Source organism: Manis javanica, chromosome 3, assembly GCF_040802235.1.
Source record: "Manis javanica isolate MJ-LG chromosome 3, MJ_LKY, whole genome shotgun sequence".
Lineage (NCBI taxonomy): Eukaryota > Metazoa > Chordata > Mammalia > Pholidota > Manidae > Manis > Manis javanica.
In genome coordinates, this window is record NC_133158.1 from 148,147,512 (window position 1) to 148,168,274 (window position 20,763).

Here is a 20,763-nt window from a genome sequence, read left to right on the forward strand (position 1 = left end):
ATTAGCATAAGCAAATAAGACATCATTACAGGTATCACATGAAATCATGTTGCATGCTGCTCTTCTTGGGTGAATTACAGATTTTTACATACTAGCTATCAAGACGTAAGCATCTCTGATGGTGTCCTTTTGAGACTTGAATAAACTAATTCACTTCCAGGATAAGATTTTTAAAAAGCAAACTTTATGCAGAATTTCCATATATCTTGGAGGTCTTGGAGTTTTATTTGTAATTTCTAGGCAAGACCTCCTCACATTGATTTATAATCCTTAGCCTTCTCAACATCAGATTTCCACCAATAGCTGTAGAATTTCCTTATTATATGGTAAAGGAGGAACATACACTCTTCCTTCCTATTGATTTTTTTATTCCAGTCTATGCCAATGTCTCCTTTCTTGGCAAAATTTTGGTTCATCCAGCCTTAGTTATTTTACTGAATATATATAAGTACCATTAGGGTAAGGATTTTTGTCTGATTTTTTCACTGTTTTATTACCAGTACGTTCTCAATAAATACTCATTGAGTATCTCATCAATAAGATAATGTATTAAAAGGTTGAACAAAGAAGTCATTATATTAAAAAAAACAAAAACAACCATAGTGTTCACTTATAAAGATTGCTTAAACGATGACTTTTTTCATGTAATGGACAATTATGCAGCCATTAAAAGGTGATCATTCTGAAGAGTTCAACATGTAAAACATGAAGCAAAAAAAGATGAAAATTTGATTATATGGTATGATAAGATGTCTGGAACAGTCTCATCACACCAAAGAGAAACTCCGCTTTCAGCCACTCCCATCTCTCTCTCTTCCAGGCTGTGGCATCAGCCAATCCACTTCCCTGTGTCTGTAGATTTGCCTTTTCTGGGTCTTGGATATAAATGTATGTACTCATACAGTATTTGGTCTTTTGTGTCTGACTCTTTTCACTTAGTGTAGTATTTTCAAGACTCATCCATGTTGTAGCATGTACCAGCATTTCATTCCTTTTTATTGTTGAATAATATTTCATTATATGAAGTATACTATGTTTTATGTATCCATTCATTAGCTGAAGGACATTTATAGTTTTCACTTTTTGGTTATTATGATTAATGCTGTTCTGAACATTCATGTGTAAGTTTTTATGTGGATATATATTTTTCTTTCTCTTGAGTATGTCCTTAAAAGTGTAATTGCTAAGTAATGCAGTAACGCTGATTAACTTTTTGAGGAACTGCCACACTATTTTATTTTTGCAAAGCAGTTGTACCATTTTATATTCCCTCAGCAATGTATGTGAATTCCAATTTCTCTTCATCTTTGCCAATTTATAGTTGTTGCCTGCCTTTCTGGTTATAACCATCCTAGGTGGGGAGTGGAATCTCATCGAAGTTTTGATTTGATTTCCCCAATGACTAATAATGTTGACTGTTTTTTCATATTCTTATTGGCCATTTGTGTATCTTCTTTGGCAAGGAGTAGAGTTTTTGATAGATTTCTCCTAGAGGAGAAAATTGTTTATGTGAAGAGAATGTCATAGTCCATGGAGCCCTTTACTGTGGTGAAGTATGGTGATAGAATTTGTAAAGTTGTAGAGGAGATCCTAGCAGTGGTTTATAAATGAGAACAAAGTTGTGGATATTTAAGAAAGTTGAGGAATACAGAAAAAGCATGAAGAAGAAACTAAAAATCACTTGTAATTATACCTCAAAAATATAATCACTGTGGAAATGTTGGTATATTTCCTGGTAGACATATAAATTCTTGTGCCCCACAATGCAGTGCTGCTATTCCTTTAGTCTAGGGTCTCCTCCTGCCAAGAGTAGATCCCTGGTGAATGCTGGTGTTTACTCCCTCTCTGGGTAGCAGTGGGAATCAAATCCTTCACAGCAGAACCCACAAATACCGGAGGAGAGACTGGTTCGTGGCTGAGCAGTGAATCAAACCACATGAGTAGGGTGTTGGAGTGAAGGAATGCTGAACTAGGACTCACGCTTGGGTTCTAACCTTGGCCCCATGAGGAGCAGGTACAGCAGGTGGAATAACCAAAAGCCCAAACCTCTTCCAGCTCTAAAGTTCATGAGTCCCGGGTGTGTATTTCACAGGCTGGGTCGCCGAAGGAAAACCATGAAGCTCTGCCGAGAGCTCTCTGATTTGGTTGTGTATACAAACTCCGTGGCAGCCCAGGACATTGTGGATGATGGTAAGGACTGAGCTTTTTCTTCTGGATAAATCCTTGACCTTCGTTTGTCAATTGTTATTTAATCTTTGTTAGCCAGCACCCATTTCTAGAACAGTGTGGAATACTACTTGAGTGTCAGGGAACTGCCTGTCAGCACAAAGCTTAGCTCCCAGGGAGGGCTGTGTTGATTACTGTGATTGCCTGATTGGCTAGAGGTCAGAGGAGCTTCCTACAGGGCAGGAGAGGACTTTATTTTTATACAAAGACAAATACATCACAGCAAGTTCTTCCCCAAAGCTTGAGCCTTAGAGACTGACCTGGTTTGATAGCCAGGTCACAGAGGGCCATTCCCAGTGTGAATGACCAGAAGAAGACATTTTAATTGGCTAAAGTAACACCTTGAAAAGGCCACATTTTTTCATTGGAAATTTTGATTTTTATGAAAGTAACTGAATCCACAGAATGTCAAGTTTTAACAAAAAAGGCAGAAATTTCAGAAGTGCTGACTATTACTGTTTTTCACCTGTCAGTTGCCATATTGAGAAATTCTAGTCACAGTTCTTACCCTGGGCTTTTCTGCTAGTTGCTCTTTTCCCCCTTATGCTCTTCTCTTTTCATTTCAGTTTTCTTCAGTTAATGAATGCTTATAGAAATAAACTGCTCATGTGTCTTTTCAATCTAATTTTAATTTTAGTGGAAATAAAATGTGAATCAGAATATCCCATTTTCTCAACAAATCTTAGTAAAGGGAAAACAACATTGTGGTGAATCTTATGTCTTCAAGAAACCTCCACCTTCTTCCCTCAGATCTCTTTATTCTCCCCATTCTGCAAGTGTATCTTTTTCTGTCAGCAAATTTTCTTACCTTTGGTGTTTTGTTCTTTCTTCAAATGGTGACAATTATAAAAAATCTAAATTAATTTCACATGTAAGAACATAGAAACTGTAGGGTTCACAGCAAGTGAACAATATATTCTTATTACTGCCAATAGCTAGAAAATAAATTCGAGGTGGTTTATGGACTTAAAGGTATATTTGATTTGGAGAAATAAAATTTCTAATAAATGCCTTTGGAGATCATAATCCTTTTAGCTTAATGGAAAATAATGTTGAGTACTATTTAGCTCTTGAATTTCAGTTGTTTTGGTCTGTGTGTGTGTGTGTGCACGTGTACGTATATAGCAACAAAATGAGCAATAGATAATGAATGCATGGTTTATCCTAATACAGAGAAACTCAACTCTATTAATAGACTAATTGATATGTGCCTGATTAGCAAGGTTATCTTAATTGTAACACAGTGTGCATATTTAAGTGGAGAGACAAAGTAAAATAGTGGGAGTGATTATAGTGCTACTACATCTGAATGTGGCCTTGTCAAAAAGACTGTATTTTCCACTTCATGTTCAAAGTACTCATTAAAAACATGAAAAAAAAGATCGTTTTTAGTATAAAATATATAAACTATGTTAATAACTTATGTCAATAAAATATGCATGATAAGGAAAGAATCTATATGAGGGAAATCAGATTAAAACCTCCTTCTCTAATTTCTTTGCCTCCCACTTGTATTTCTGGCTGTTCCAAGGTCCAACTCTGAAGTGTAGTAGTTGTTAAGTTATTTGGCCAGCATTTACTGTCTGAGGGGATATATCCCTGAGGATAGCAGGGGCCATGGGAGACTATTTTCACTAATAAACATGTAGTCTGGGTACAATTCAGGCCCAGCTGGCCCAGCAAGATTCTAGTTCAACTCCCCAGTTTCATGGGCCGTGTCCCTCAGTCTGTGTTTGACACTCTCAGTGTGTCAGAGTATGCACTGGAATGGGATGGGGCTCTGGGAAAGTTTGGGTCTGTAGGCCAAAAGCCTGGCTTCTTCGGACTGGTCCAGAGGACATACCGGTGGTCATTTTTGGGGTGGACTGTTGAGTTTGGTGAAGGGGTTGGAGGAGGGAGGCATTGTAGACGTGGAACAAAAGATGGGGTTGGAAGAAAAGGTAGAATATTAAATATTTGGAGGTATATTCCATCATGACCTGCAAACTTTCCGCTTCCTTGGCCCTGGATTGACCCCGCCCAATGATGGTCCAGGCAGAAACTTGAATATAGGTTTCCTGTTACTTTCCCTCCCTTTGTTTTTTCCATTGTTTATAAGCCTGGCTTGGTGGATGATTGTTCTTGTTTTGAAACTTTATTTTTGTGCTATTTTGAGCTCTTTTTCTATCATTATTCCTTCTCCCAAATAAATTTTGATTGCTTCCATAATTCTATTCAAATTAATGTTAAACCTCAATATTTGACTTTTGGGATTGCTTTTATTTTTACCGTTATTTTCTTGGACCCTAAATGCTGTCTGTTATGATGTGTTTCACATGTGTGCTTTTTAGATAAATGCCTTCAGTGAATGTCTTCCTATTATCAGGAATAAGTTACATAGATAATTTTATTTATCCATAACTGTCTATATCTGGCAAAGCTGTTCTGTTAGAATCATGCACCTAAAAAATAATTTTCCTGCCTGCCTTCTTCATACTAGCCAGATAGACATGAATGAGAGAGATGATTGAACACTTGAGAGAACATGGACCCCAAAATAAGCAGTTATCCCAGCAGGATGCACAACTCTGATTGGGCCTGAAAATGGCAAGAGTCACAAGATGGGATTTTACGGTCTTTCTTAGTGAAGAGCTACCTCTATTCTGTTCAAATTCAGTCTTTTGCTCTGCCTTTTACTATGGGTATGCTCTGACATATTATGAGGTCTTTTGTGACTAGTGTTTCTTTGGCTGTAGTTCTCACTTTTCTTTTTTCTTTATTAAAACCTGGCAGGAACCACAGGAAATGTGTTATCATTCAGTGAAACAAGAGCACATCAGGTGGTTCAGCAGAAATCAGAGCAGTTCATGATTTACAACCAAAAGCAGCTCACGAGGATTTACCCCTCTGCCTACCGCATTGACTCCAGTAACTTCAATCCCCTGCCCTACTGGAACGCTGGTTGCCAGCTAGGTGTGTACGCCTCCCGAAGGAACAGTTCTCTATCTCTACTCGGTGCTGCTGTCTTGCCTAATTCTCTCAAACTTTGAACTTGCACAGTGGCGCTGAACTACCAGTCTGAAGGACGAATCATGCAGTTAAATCGAGCCAAATTCAAGACAAATGGCAACTGTGGCTATGTCCTCAAACCCCAGCAAATGTGCAAAGGTGTGTGTCAATTTTGCACTCATTTGTCTGACTGAGTGCAGGGGCCCTCTATTGAAGGAACTCTCTGTAAAGTATGATGTTCCAGTATTTTGCAACCTGATTTTTTACCAAAGAGATAGGTTAAGGTGTTGGAATATAAATTAGGACTCTTTCACACAACTGTTTAGCACGATGTTTAAAATTCTTTCATTAGGTCATGCATATAAAGATGGACAGGATAGCAATGGGATGTTATCTGAAATCCAGTGCCAGGGCATGATATTCACTGGGCATTAGTTACAAAATTGTACTGCCTCCTAAGGCCTGAGTCGTATCTTTCAGAGACTCTTATTTAAAAAGTCCTGAACTAGAGATCAAACTAAGAAGAAAAAGTTTTTATAGCTATCCTTAGAAAAAACAGAAACAAAAGCAAAGCTCTCTTAGGGTGTGTGAGTCTGAAGCCTGCTGGCAAAATTAAAATAACTACCTGAAATAATTTTATCAAGCCTTTTTAGTCAGTGTAGTTCAATTACAAAACAGTGCTAATAAGAAAGAAAAGATAATGTAATGCTAGATCAAAAAAACACATTTTTTTGGTTCTGCTCATTAAAATTCTCCAAATGGGATTTTTAACAACTCAGGCAAAAAATTGTTGACAGATATGCCTTCTGGGTTGTATGCTTTGTAAATATATGTTTTTTGCTTTGCCATCTATACTTGAAATAGTTTAGGTTAGAAAATTATTTGAATCTGATGTAACTGCTCCCCTTCTCAATACTATTGGCTATTCTCTATATTATTCAAATAAATTATTCCTCTTTCCCCTTGCCTCTCATAATCACGCAGACACTTGAATGAAATTGGTGCATTCCTCTGACCTTTGGAGGAATGGGTTATAACAAAAACCATGGTGTGGAAATGCCAGCTGGCGTTGCCCTTAAGCAAACCACAGTAGTAGTTGTGTGATAATTTCTTTGCTCTAAGAAACATTAGTAATTCAGCATTTGTAGTATTTGCGTTTTACAGTTTTGTGTTGCTACCTTAGAGTTTGACCTCCACTTTACTTGGCTTAGGTACTTTCAACCCTTTCTCTGGTGATCCACTTCCTGCCAACCCCAAAAAGCAGCTCATCCTGAAAGTGATCAGTGGACAGCAGCTCCCCAAACCTCCAGACTCCATGTTTGGAGACCGAGGCGAGGTAAGCTTTGTATGGCCAAGTGATTCTTTATGTGGTTATTTTGTTGTGTTTACATTTCATCTGAAATGTCTTGGGGGTGGGGCGTGTGTGTGTGTTACTGAGCACTGTGTGTGTGTGTGTGTGTGTTACTGAGCACTGACCTCAGCTCCTCAAATATTAACTGACTGACTGGCAAAGTACCACAAAGCTTTCTGTAGTGCAGTGTACCATCTGTTTTGGAGGCATGCATGCATGCGTTCCAATTTACAATTCAAGACTGATGCTGGTGATGCTAAAATTGAGGTGCATAGGACAATTGTATTATTACCTGAAACACTGCAAGCTGAGCATCTTAATCTGCCATCTACAGTCCTCAACCCCTCCAACCCTCATCTCTGCACAGCAGCCACCTGCCTCCCTGGCCACATGCTGACCCTTGTCATCACTTGAAGCATCTAGGCAGGATTTTAAACTGTCTGCTTCTGTAGCTGCAGCCTCCTTTTTCCAGAACTTTTATCCCATTATTCCCATAACACCTGGCTTGGCCTGTTTTCTCCCTACCCGTCAGCCCCTCCTATGCTTGTGTCCTTCCTCTCAGGAGGGGTCCATCATTGCATTTCCTTGCCACTCCCACCTGTTAAACCAGCGTTTCTGTATCTTGAGTGTTTATGGGGGAACGTGTGGCTCCACAGTCTGGTTCTACCATAAAGTCCTTGCTTCAAATTTCAACTGGCCCTTGTGCTGCACTGCCATCTGGCTCTACAGTATTAGCCCTTGGCCCCTTCTCCACAGTGGCTACTTCCTACCCTCTTCTCACACACTTACCTCATCTCTTTCTTTTTCATCTTCAAAGAATGGCACCATGTCCTACTGCTCAGAAGAAAATAAGAGCTTCTGATGGGACCATTTCTTACGTCTCTATTGTCCCCAGCTAACGTGAGCTGCCACCACCTCTTATCAGGCTTGCTGCAGTGGGCTCCCAGTTCACTGGTCTCTCTGCTTCCATTCTCTCTTACAGCAGGAATAATTGTCTTGGCAGTATTGAAAAGTTTACCTTTACTTCTCCCTTTTCTCTTTATTTTCTGCAAAAAGGAAGACTCACTTCATCTTTTTTCTCCCATACTTCTTATTAAAAAAGTTTTAAACCTCAGAAAAATTGCAAGAATAGTAAAATGAGCACCATATCTCCAGTGCCTAGATTCACCAGTTAAAATTATTAAATTTTCTTAACATTTGCTTTCTCTCCTCTTGTATATGTAGGTGTGTATACATAGCTGTACACCTACATATATATGTGCACATACATAGATGTGCATATACCCATGAGAGAGAGAAAAATATAACACGTTTTAAAAATTAATTATACACACACACATTTGCTTTTCTTTTCAGTCATTTGAGAGTAAGTTGTTGACATCATGACCTTTGACCCCTAAATATTTTAGCGTTTATCTCTTAAAAACAAGGACATTCTGCATAACCAGTCATTACACTCGTGATATGTAATATTGGTGTAATAAAATTACTAATATAAACTCTATATTCAACTTTCCCCAGTTTTCCCCAAACTGTCCTTGTATCTTCTTTTTTTTGGATTCAGAATCTAATCATGGGTCACATATTGCTATGAGTTGTCATTTCTCTTTTGTCTTTTAAATTCCAAAACAGTTCTCCAACTTTTTTGTTTTGTTTTCATCATAATGACATTTAAAAATTTGTCCAAGCCAGTTGTTTCCAGAATGTCCTTCAGTTTGAATTTACCTATTTTGTCATCATTAGAATCAAAATAAATATATCTGGTAGGAATACTACATGGACAGTGTTCAGTGCATTTTATCAGGAGCCACACGATTTTAGTTTGTCCTGTGATTGATAATGCTACTCGGAGAAGGGGATTTCTTGCATATTTTTTCATTGTATAGATCTCTTTACCTTTGTATTAATATACAGTGTGTAGAATTAGAGTCATTTTTCTGTCTATTTTCACAGTAAATATCTAATCCCAACCCACCCAATGGGTTTATGATATATTCCCCTTTATGTTTAAATTAATATGTTATAATTGAACATTATGTCTATGTAACAGAACTTTGTTCTTTTTTCATTGCTGTGTAGTATTCATTAAATAAATATTCCACAATTCATCCATCCTACTCATCATAGACACTTAGATTGTTCCTAGTGTGTGACTCTTATGAATATAGCTGCTCTGAGCATAGACAAAACCTCTCATTTGTGTTGAATATATATCTTGAACTGGAGTTATATGTTCCTTGAATAAAGTTTATGTGGTATTAATGAATATTGGCAAACAAAAATTTGATCTTTTATTTCTGTTTCATGTATCTGAATCTGTTGTACCCGCTACAGTTACTCTTTACCACTAAGTACCACATGAAATAGGTTGCTGTTGAAATATGGACATTATGAACAATGTTCTCAAATTAATTAACATATGTGTAGAAATCTATTAGTTGTAATAATACTCTTTATTTACATAGATTATTGATCCTTTTGTTGAAGTTGAAATTATTGGATTACCAGTGGATTGTTGTAAAGATCAAACCCGTGTAGTAGATGACAATGGTAAGATGATAATCTGCTTACTTTTACTGAGAATGATCTAGAAATAAAATCTGCAGTGAAAAGGAAAAATTTGTCTACATGGAAGAGAAACAAATCTCTAAAACCCATAACTGTCATCTGAGTTTATGTTAAGATGTTCTCAACCCAAAAAACTAGGTAATAGTGGGATTCCATGCATGGTATGTTTTGATAGATATTGTAATCTAGGCTCTCATGACTTTTGCTTTTGAAGCAAATTTTTTTCTAATAAAAAGAATGAGTGACATTTTAAAGGACTAGGTTAAAACTTCATTTGGGAAAATGCCTCCATTATATTTTTATAGTGTCTTTTCATGACATGAGATGCTTCAAATCCCTCATTCATGAAGCCTACATGGCTTGAAGATTTCTCATTGTTTTCTGGAGCATGTAAAGTTATAAAGGCAAGCACAGCCTGCTCAGGCAGGTTTAGTTCTGGAATATGTATATATGCTAGATGGACAGCATCCTTACATTTTGGCCACAATGTAAAAAAGCCTTCTCTACCCAAGCCTCATGTCCTTTTCTCTGTAGTCTCCTAAAATTGTGTTTGTTTATACATTTGACAAACATTATTGCATACTTGGTTATTCTCAATTTCTAGCTATTAATACTCTAAAACAAATTTAAATCACCATCCTTAGAACATTTGAGAAATTAGAGGTTCATGGACCTTAAGAGGAGTTTTTCTAAGTGCTAGTTTAAAGAAAGAGATTTGGGGGTTCAAGAGGAGTGTAAACCAGTTTATTTAGGAAATGACATGCTTAAGGAAAGCAAATCTCCTATATTGCATTTCCCTACCAATGCTCAATAGTTTTGTTAGTCTCGGAAGGAACTGAGAGGACATCACTAAGTGAGCAAAAAGATCATCTTTCCTCTCTTTCAGGAGGGGCATCTCAACGATTTTCAGTCTGTAATTATTTCATTAGCTGAGGCATTTAATAGAGTGAGATGGGTGATGCTTCTTGAATGCATATATTTAATCAAATGTGTGCATTTTATTTCCTTTCTATTTTTAGAAAGGCAAAACTAACTTATAGGGTGCTTGAACTTCTATTAGTTTATAAAGTTATTTTATCTCAGATAATTTGAGCAAGAAACATAAATGTATTTTTATGTTTTAGAATTTGAGTCGAATTATATACCTTTCTATTTATTTTCTGTAGCTATGAAAAATATATCATCTTTCACATATTAAGGTCTTGCTTCATGAGAAGCCACTGGAAATCAATAGTGCACAGTCTAATTAGGTCTGTAACGAATTGTGTGACCTCAGCCACATTATTTTATCTAAACATCAATTTTCTGAACTATAAAATGAGTTATAAATACTTATCTTTCCTACTTTAAAGAAGAGCATGTATTTTTTGTGTAAGTTTTAAAAGTTATATGTTTTTGAAAGCCAGTAATATATATATATACTTTTTAATTAGAAAAAAGCAAAACCCTGCCCTGCCACTCTTAGAATTGCTGCAAAAACTAAATAGGATGATATATGTGCGGTAGCCTTCCAACCTGCAAGCACCTTCTAAAATGCTTCTTGGTGACTATTACAGCAGCAGGTTCTTTTGTGGGTGAGATTCATGATTCTGTTGGGGTGGGTCATGCTTTGTCTTTGCTAAAATATTGTTCTTCGATCATTACTAGAGATACTTTCTGAATTTATTGAAGCATTCTGAATATTGTCTAAAAGAGTGTTCTCTAAAGGGCAGTTTGGCATCCAAGATTATTAGAATTGATATAATCATTTACAGGCAATTTTCTTGCCAATTATTTTCTAGCAGTGGGGTAAATTCTGAAGCTTTAGTTCAGCAAGGCATCCTGGAGTGGCTCAGTAGTCTTCATGAGTTTAATAACCGTTGCAAGCGATTTTCACCATCTGCTTTGCAGATGTTGTGCCCAGTTCTTTTTGCCAAGCCCTTTGCTTTTCTGATTTTTCTTTTTCTGTTTCTCTGAGGATTTAACCCTGTGTGGGAAGAAACCCTGACATTTACAGTGCACATGCCAGAAATAGCTTTAGTTCGGTTCCTTGTGTGGGACCATGATCCTATTGGACGAGATTTTGTTGGGCAAAGAACTGTGACCTTCAGCAGCTTAGTGCCTGGTAGGTATGGGTTGGCCTTTTCTCTCTAAACTGACCATTCTGTTTTCTTTGGAAGATTTAAAACATGATACAGAATATATACAACGTATGGCATATGATATATAAGATATGTGTTATATGAGTGTTAATGTGCTTTGTGAAATTTAAAGAATTATAATAAAGTCAGGTACTTAATTCAGTTGCACCCATGGGAAAACCGAATGCAAGTTTGACTAAAAAGAAACTACTTTCTCTACTTTTATCAGGCTACCGGCATGTCTATTTGGAAGGACTGACAGAAGCATCCATATTTGTCCACATAACAATCAATGAAATCTATGGAAAGGTGAGAAAGATTAGAGGGCTTAAAGCCCCATACAGCAATAGTATGGTCCTTAACAAATTTATTTTTTGACTAATTGCATAAAAGGAATGTACATCTTGACAAGCTGCTCTTCAGCAGAAAACTAGGGATGCCCAGCAAGCCTGCTGTGCTGTCCTGCTGTCGGGTCCTCCTCCACGTGTGCTCCTCCCACTGTGTAGGGATATGCACTCGTTTCCTCCATCTAAGGCTTTTCTGGGTGTAAGAGCGAACTACTGTTCTCTTAGATAATCATTCATTTGGCTAAAACAATGTAGATAGAACTAAACATTGAATTTTATTTTAAATCCTTAAGACTCAGCTGGTTGCAGTGGGAAATGTATCTCAGATGTTTGGTGAATTGTCTGATGGTTATGTACTAATCAGGATGCTTATGTGATCCATTTCTAAGCAGGATGCATTCATTTGGTGCCATTGTATTTAACTGAAGAACTCAAACTCATGTAGGACTATAAAGCCTCTCACAAGACTTAAAAGACAGTGACCACAAAAATGTATTCTAGATCTGTCTTGATGCTGCTCTCTTCTTTGCAGAACTTCCTTGAGGTGTACAAATCAATATGTTGCCCTTCGGTCATGCCAAGTAATGGAGACTCAGACAGTAGAATGAATTTTCAAGGCCAGATGTAATTTGGAGGGACTGTAAGAACATTGAATAAGGCCCAGGAATGTCCAATGCTCTTTATTAAAAAGTCTACATAGTTTGAAGCTTCTCCTACAGAAAGAGGACATTGCCTCAGTTTCCTTATCTGTCAATGTGGGGTAAAAATAATACCTATTTCATAAATTAATAAATGTTATCCCTAAACAACTGCCTGGCATGTATTAAAATGTGCAAAAATATTGGCAAATTTTAATAGTATTATGACTACAAGCCAATTGGCTAGAGAGTGGACTGATTCAGCCTGAATTAGGAGATACATGTTAATTCTCGTATCAGTTGGCTGGGGGTGCACTAAGGGTTCTAGTTTCTGAGAGATGTTTTAGTCTGTGGCTTTGTGTTTACACCTAGGTTTCTGTTCATGCTACTTGCTAAGATCTTCCCTCTGGCCTAAATGCACACAAATGTAAATGATAAAAAAATGATCCTTGAATTTCTAGGAATCCCAGTTTAATTAACTACTATCTCTAGCATTTATCATGCTGGTGGGAAACAAAATTCAGATTTGTTGAAAACTTGAGCCAGAAATAAATTAAAATATGAAGAAGAAAGTGTTCCATAGGCTTTCTTTTCTCTCTCTTAAACAAATATCCACTTATAAGTCATATATTATTGATTACTTCTAAGGTGTGTTTGGGCTGAGATGCATAAGCCACAGTGAGCTGTGGCGAGTTGAGCAATGGATGAACCTGTGACTAAAAATCACCAAAAGTGGAAGAAAGGGTTTATTGAAGCAGATGCATTTTTATTCTGTTTTCACTTGTGCCACCCTCTTGAATGAGCCCACACTGTGCTTTTGTTTTTCCCTTGCAGTGGAGCCCTTTAATACTCAACCCCAGTTATACTATATTGCACTTTCTAGGAGCTACAAAGGTAGTTTCTCAGCATGGTGCTTTGTTCTTGCTGACGTATTTCTTTTTAAAATGCTTATGGCAGCATGCTCTCATCTCACTCCATTTTCCCTTCTTACCACTTTGAAACATACCTCTGTTGCTTTAGGTGGCTAAAGTCTGTAATGGTCTGTTAACTGTGTAAACTTTTCCTACTAGCTTGTGGTCTTTGGGTAGGAAACTTCTGGGAAAGCTTGGTTGTGACAATGGAAGGCTGCCTTCCTCACAAAGTAAGGTGGATGAGGCATGCATGACATTGTGCAAACATGCTGTGAGCTTGTTTTCCTGGTTTGAATATGCATTTGAATGGCTGTAAAAAATTGCATTTTGCATCCATTTTTCATGGAGCTATCATTTAAAAGGCCACTTGTTGACACAGCAGCATTGGCTTAACTTGTAGTGGTCTTTTTGTGTCTTCAGAACAGACAGCTCCAAGGTCTGAAGGGATTATTCAACAAGAATCCCAGGTGTGGTTCTTCAGAAAACAATTCCCATTATGTTCGGAAACGATCCATTGGAGATAGAATTCTGCGACGCACAGCCAGTGCTCCGGCCAAAGGCAGAAAAAAGAGCAAAATGGGCTTCCAAGATATGGTAGAGATAAAGGATTCTGTGTCTGAGGCTGCAAGAGATCCAGATGGCATCCTGCGGAGGACCACACGGAGCTTGCAAGCGCGCCCTGTCTCTATGCCTGTGGACAGAAGTCTTCTGGGGGCTCTGTCACTGCCTGTTTCTGAAATTGCCAAAGACACTGATGGAAAAGAAAACTCTCTAGGTAAGACGCTGTTAAGTTTCTCTAAGAATAAATCATTTTAAGCCGCATTTTGATCCCAGATTACCATTATGACATGCTTGATATTTTACAATCAAAATAAAATATACTGCAAAATAAATAGTTTTTAATGCTATTTTTTAGACCAGATTTTAAACTTAGGGAAGAGGGTAGTAGAAGAGCTATTTCCTAGTCACCTAAAACCTTTAAATAACATTGTCATCTGAAACTGACAATGAGGGCTGGGAGAACATCAGGTGTAATGGCATGGAGCCCATGGGCTGATGAGGTACAGTAGAGGGACAGAAGAGATCTTGGTTTTCCAAGAGGGTACAATATTTATTTGATCTGAGGTTGATTAGAATTTTGATCTTTCTTAGGTTGAATATAGTTGTGTTTCTTTCCCTACCATACTGACACATTTCTGCAGTTGGAAATGTCATGGAGAAAGAGAAAAAGCCAACTGTTAAAAACAAGCCACCTTTTCCTCTTAAGAAATCTTTGTTTCCTCAAGAGGTAGCTTGGGTAATGTTCTGCCGTGGCCTCACTGCCCTGGTTCCTGAAGCTGGCCAACAAGGAAGCATGTATGCAGCTCCTGTCCAGGGACCCACTCCCCAAGCTCAGGGACCAGGCCTTGCCCATCTTTTTTCTAATCTGAGCATAACGTTTCACTCATGTCAAGGACCTGATAAAGAGTGATGCCTGCTTTTGCAAGGTACCAAAGAGCTCTTAACTTATTTTGAGGATTCTTTTCCCCACTCTATTCTTGATAATTTAAGCACCAAAACTGTGTGCATTTGGCATCTCTGCAACTAATGTGTGTTAATTAAATCAGAATAATCTTAGACAAATATAATGTGATACCTGCTTACTTAAGCAAAATTCTCCTTTTCTCACAGGATCTAATTTCAATGGTCTCTTTTCTCACAAACACCATTTGCTTGTATTGATTTTTATGGTAAGATATTCTGTGGAGACAAACCAATTTTTGAATTGTTTATTTGAAAGAGAAAAAGGGAGTTTAAAAGTTGGAAATTTTGCTAAGAGCAGTGTCAGAGATGAAATGTGTGCTTTTAAAATTTATTTCAAAATTCCATTTTGGGGAGGAAATAAAGCTATACTCAAAAGAAATTGATAACAGTTAACCCAGAAAGCAATATTGAGGGGATGTCTCTTTCTGCCCTTTAATAAACAGCTATATAAGTTTATTATTTACTTGTAAATATGGAGTAAGATATAGCCATGCAATATAGTCAATGTATAAATTAGAAAAAAACTGAATGAAGGAAATGTGGAATATGAAATTCTCTATATAATTTTGTCCCTCTACAAAAGCATACAGTGGGTACCTCTGAGTGACATCATAGGATTTTTAATTTCTTTATAATTATTGTGTTTATGAAATTAAAACAATTTTTATTAAGATATCATTGATATACACTCTTATGAAGGTTTCACCTGAAAAACATTGTGGTTACTACATTCACCCATATTATCAAGTCCTCCCCATACCCCATTGAAGTCACTGTCCATCAGTGTAGTAAGATTCCACAGAGTCACTACTTGTCTTCTCTGTGCTATCACTGTCTTCCCTGTGACTCCCCAACACCATGTGTACCAATCATAATACCCCTCAATCCCCTTCTCGCTCTCTCCCCACCCACCCTTCCCTTTGGTAACTGCTAGTCCCTTCTTAGAGTCTGTGAGTCTGCTGATGTTTTGTTCCTTCAGTCTTGCTTCGTTGTTGCACTCAACAAATGAGGGAAATCATTTGGTACTTGTCTTTCTCTGCCTGTCTTATTTCACTGAGCATAATACCCTCTAGCTCCATCCATGGTGTTGTAAACGGTAGTATTTGTTTTCTTCTTATGGCTGAATAGTATTCCATTGTGTATATGTACCACATCTTCTTTATCCATTCATTTACTGATGGACACTTAGGTTGCTTCCATATCTTTGCTATGTAAATAGTGCTGTAGTAAACATCGGGATACATATGTCTTTTTTGAATCTGAGAAGTTGTTTTCTTTGGGTAAATTTCTAGGAGAGGAATTCCTGGGTCAAATGATATTTGTATTTTTCATTTTTTGAGGAACCTCCATATTGCTTTCCACAATGGTTTATCAAATTTTTATGACTGTTTAGTTAGGAAAAATAATAACTTACGTGTATGCTTCTTCTTTTATGTCATGACTGAAAGCATTAAAAGACTATTAAAATAGTCTGATCAAGAATAATTAAATATCTTATATTGTCCTAGTACTATGCTAAGCATGGTGGGATGCCCCCATTACTGTGAATTGTGTTTTTATAGTTTGCCTTAGCACGTGATAACTTACTGCCTCTTTTAGGGGAGAGTGCAATGTGAAATTTGTGTATTAAAAGCAAGAATACAACTAACAAAACATTAAATATTAGCAATGGCATAGAATTGGTGACCAAATGTTTTTACTATCTCCAGGTCAACTGATACTGATATTTTAATTCACTTATTGCAACTTCCAGTTTGTTTTAGAAGTAAATTTGTTAAATTACCTCTTTTGCCAAAATGTTTTTAAAAATAATATGATTTGTTTTTACTAATATGTGTATAACTTTGAAAGCTTACAGTGTCTTGCTTACAGATACCACAATATTTTGTTTAACAGAGCTGTCTTGTTCTATTTTTATTGCCATGCTTCTGTGTAGTACAAATCTGAATAGGAAACAACTTAAGGTAATCCTCACTGTAAAAGTATGGTAACTCATTGACATTCTTTTTCTGAAAATGAATATTACATCCTTAGCTGATGTAATAGATATTCAAAGGAAAGCTTCAGTGAAATTTCTATAAATATATTTTACCATTTATTCATCACAGACACTTTGTTGCAAACCTATGCAATCCATAATTATATTCTGTCACAATGTAACAGATTTACATTTTCCATTTGTCTGTCTGAAGACAACCATGAGTGTTTGCATGTCCTACATAAATGTTGTTTGTTTCATTCAGCAGAAGAAAAGGATGGCAGAAGAAAAGGGAAGGCAAGTATAAAAGACCAACATTTTCCATATTTCACCAAAAAGTTATCCTCTTCCTCTAGTGCTCTCCTCCACAAAGATACCAGCCAAGGGGACTCTGCTGTTTCTTTTGTCAGTGTGTCAATCACAAGAGAACAACTGGGAGTGCCAGGTCCTAATGGGGGGAGAGTCAAACCAAATGTGTCAAGTTGCCAGGAACACCAGTGCCCCAACAAATCCCTGTCTCCGAGGCAGCATTCAGCTCTTGATTGTGCAGTTAACCTAACCAAGGAAAATGGAAATGCTGGGGGCTTTGTGGTAGGGAAAAGCACCTTGACAGGAAGCATCCTTTCTCAAAGCAATATGGAGATTAAGAACCTGGAAGGCAATTGGGGTAAGGGCAGAGCTTCAACATCCTTTTCTTTGTCAGATGTCTCTACACTCTGTTCCAACATACCTGACTTGCACTCTACTGCCATTCTGCAGGAGAGTCAGATTTCCCAACTTATTGACAATGTCACTTTAACAAATGAGAATGAGCCAGGCAGTTCCATCTCAGCACTGATTGGCCAGTTTGATGAGGCCAGTGATCAGGCTGACCTCACAGTTGTTTCTCATCTTCATGGCACCAGTGTGATGCCAGGCCATCCTCCCTTGCCCACACTGGACCCAGAAATGCCCTTCAAGCCTGGCTTTCCCAAGGAAAAACCCAAGTCATCCCTCCTGTGCTCATCTCCCAAGCTGACTGCATTCTCGAGCCCCGAGACCACCAAACGCTCATCACACACAGTTGTTTGTGCAACTGCTTGCACTCCTGTCTCTAAAACCAAACCCAATGACAACCTTTCTGGTAAGGCCAAGACCAGGGCCATGGAAAGCAACCAGCCTCATTTCTCCAATACTTCTCATTGCTGGTTACCACAAAGTCTCATGAATGGAAAAGAATGGGCAATAGTGAAGAATCAAAGCCCTACCATGTCCACTGACTTGACACTGGAAGGTATAATCGCTGACCCCACCCTCTGCTTAAATTCTGGAGAGAGCAGTCTCGTGGAAATGGATGGAGACTCAGAAAATCTGTCTATAACAACCTGTGAATACAGGAGAGAGGGCATAAGTCACCTCTCTTCTCCTTTAAAAGTGAAATACAGTCAGGATGTGGTGGAACATTTTCAGAGAGGTCTGAGAAATGGATACTGTAAAGAGACTCTCCACCCTTCAGTCTCTGAAGTATTCAATAATATTCAAGATGTCAAAAATCAAAGTATTTCTTGTCTAGTCTTTCAGGGTGCTGGTATTATTCATAACAATTTCTCAAATTCAGATGCAAAAATGAACCAGACCTGTGCACCTCTGTGTAGTGCTCCAGATATGCATGCCCCTGTACCTGTGCCATCCACACATCCTCCTCTGCCTACTCTGAAGCTGCCCAGTCCTTGCAAATCCAAAAGTCTGGGGGACCTAACATCAGAGGACATTGCCTGCAATTTTGAAAGCAAGTACCAGTGTATTAGTAAGAGTTTTATTACAACTGGCATTAGAGATAAGAAGGGTGAGACTATAAAAACGAAGTCACTAGAGTCTAAAGATGCCCTGACTGAGCAGCTGCGGAAGCTGGTGTCCTTTGACCAAGAAGATGACTGCCAAGTGCTGTATTCAAAGCAGGACGCCAGTCAACTCCCCAGGGCTCTGGTCAGAAAGTTGTCATCCAGAAGCCAGAGCAGAGTGCGCAATATTGCCAGTCGTGCCAAGGAAAAGCAAGAAGCCAACAAGCAAAAGAGTGTGAACCCCAGCCACGTAGGAGGAGTGGTTCTCCGAAACAAGCCCTCTGCACCCCCGCTGGCGGGGAACCGGCACTCCACCGGCTCATACATCGCAGGCTATCTGAGGAGCTCCAAAGGTGGGGGCCTAGAGGGTCGGGGCCTCCCTGAGGGGGCGTGCGCTGCCCTGCGCTCCAGCTATGTCGACCAGTTTTGTTCAGATACTTCTGTTTTGCAGACTGAAGGAAGCAGTGATGATAAACCAGAAATTTATTTTCTTTTGAGACTGTGAATTATATACAGCTACATTTTCAATGTTTACAAGGTATTCTGTAGAGTTGTCAGTTTTCAGCTTTCAGTAAATATGGTCCTTGGCTTTGAAATGATTTTAAATGTATTTTTAAACTTGTACTTTGGTCTCCCTTTGAACTCCGTGTGTTCTTCCTGTTTATGTGTTTGTATATAGATTTGGATGACATTTCCCACATAGTATGATCTTTCTCCCCGGAGGCAAAAACTCTGTTGGTATGAAATGTGTGCATGCCCTAGATGTGAAACTTCTCAGCAGCTTGGGTTATGGTGTCCCTGTGTTTCACCAAGATGCTCTTTACTGTGTGTCCTCAGATCACAGTCACAAATGTAGTCATTTATACTCTAACCCTTGAGTTAATTAAGAGACTTTGCAAAGGATGAAGGGATGGATTCTTTATTTTAAAGCCATTGTCACCTTTCCTAAATTTCCTTCTTTATTGAGAAGCCCAGATACATTTTTATAATTCAGTTAGAAGATTAAAATAGGTACTTTATTACCTTTTAAGATTTCTCCACTGCACCCCACCCGTAATGAGAGTTCAAGGAGATTCATAGCTGCTCCTCTATACCCTCTCATTTTAGAGTAGGCTGTGAGGGCATGAGGAATGAAGCAAACTTCTGTATATAAGAACAAAACTGTTTGTTTTACATAAATTTTGTTACATATTTTTGCTAATGGCTTTGTATGTAACAAGAACATAGTTGCCAAGCTCTTTGTTGTACTTTTGAATATTCTGATTAAATTACAGACTGCTGATAATGACTTTCAGAATGAGGGACTTCCATGTTAGTGACAATAGTTGCACAGACTGAAAACTTTCCCCAAAGCTTTCAAGAAAAAAATATATTTTCACATTATAAAATCCAAGTGAAGAGATAGTTAGAAGAAATCTTTTTCCTTCAGGGAACCGAGTAACTATTTTAGTACCAACATACATTATTCTCACTGTGAATCCATTTTTTAATTGCATGTTCAGATATCCCTCTTTGCTTTTTTGTAACATTAATTGCAATGATGGTCTTCTTGGAATTCATGGAAATACAATTAAAGCAGATTTTTTTAAACACTTGGTGATTTTCTTTTTTCTTTTTCAACTGAAGTTCATGTGATGACTGTTGAGTGAGGGACCCAGAGTGCTAGGAGTTTCCTTTTCATCCCTTTGTAGCCAAAGAGAGAACTTCTATAAGGGACAGTTTTGAGCAACAATTTATGTCTCTGAGTGTTTTCATTATGCTTTAAAGACCTATTTATAAGGTGAGTTGAAGAGAAATCAAATGCAATGAGTTTCTTTGCATTTGGTGTTGATATTGCTGGTTGGAAAATAACCCTTCCCTGATGGGTAGGGGTAGCTGTGGGCATGTGGAAAGGTAGGCAAGATGCTGTGCTTGGCAATCAGACTACCTGAAGCTCTGATTGTGGGAGGGGAGAGTGCAGAGGAAAGCAGTCAGACTGGTTGCTCTCAGTCCCCAACTCTAAACTTTTCCCCAGTGTTGAGGGGCTTTCCCTCCTTCGACAAGCCATGGGATGTGGTTGGGGTAGGAGTAAAATGGTGAAAGGGGAGGGACACATTTTCATCCCCTCAGAGAGCCTGACACATTTTTTGTCTTGTGGGTTTTGAACCTGCAAAGTTCCATTCTTAGACTTTGGCTTGTTTTTAAAGTTTCCCTGTTTTAAAAGAGATTGATATGATGTAAAGATGTTGAAATTCATTTGCAAAGGATCAAACCTAGCTGCCGTTCAACAGAATCTGTATTCTTTAAAAAAAA

The 20,763-nt window shown here is 38.1% G+C and overlaps 1 protein-coding gene across 3 annotated transcripts in view; it reads left to right on the plus strand.

Annotated features, from left to right (window-relative positions):
• PLCH1 (phospholipase C eta 1) overlaps positions 1 to 20,044 on the plus strand; it is a 199,403-nt gene extending 179,359 nt beyond the window's left edge. The window contains exons 14-23 of one of the 3 annotated variants that reach the window (XM_073232187.1): positions 2,093 to 2,190; positions 4,999 to 5,178; positions 5,266 to 5,373; positions 6,426 to 6,550; positions 9,031 to 9,115; positions 11,091 to 11,237; positions 11,483 to 11,562; positions 13,073 to 13,132; positions 13,570 to 13,924; positions 16,917 to 20,044. In XM_073232187.1, the coding sequence (XP_073088288.1) occupies positions 2,093 to 2,190; positions 4,999 to 5,178; positions 5,266 to 5,373; positions 6,426 to 6,550; positions 9,031 to 9,115; positions 11,091 to 11,237; positions 11,483 to 11,562; positions 13,073 to 13,132; positions 13,570 to 13,924; positions 16,917 to 18,976 (3,298 nt within the window). In that variant the 3' untranslated portion in view covers positions 18,977 to 20,044. The remainder of the gene's footprint in view (positions 1 to 2,092; positions 2,191 to 4,998; positions 5,179 to 5,265; positions 5,374 to 6,425; positions 6,551 to 9,030; positions 9,116 to 11,090; positions 11,238 to 11,482; positions 11,563 to 13,072; positions 13,133 to 13,569; positions 13,925 to 16,916) is intronic. The other 2 variants (XM_073232185.1, XM_073232186.1) reach the window with 2 other exon arrangements.
• Positions 20,045 to 20,763: the final 719 nt, after the last annotated feature.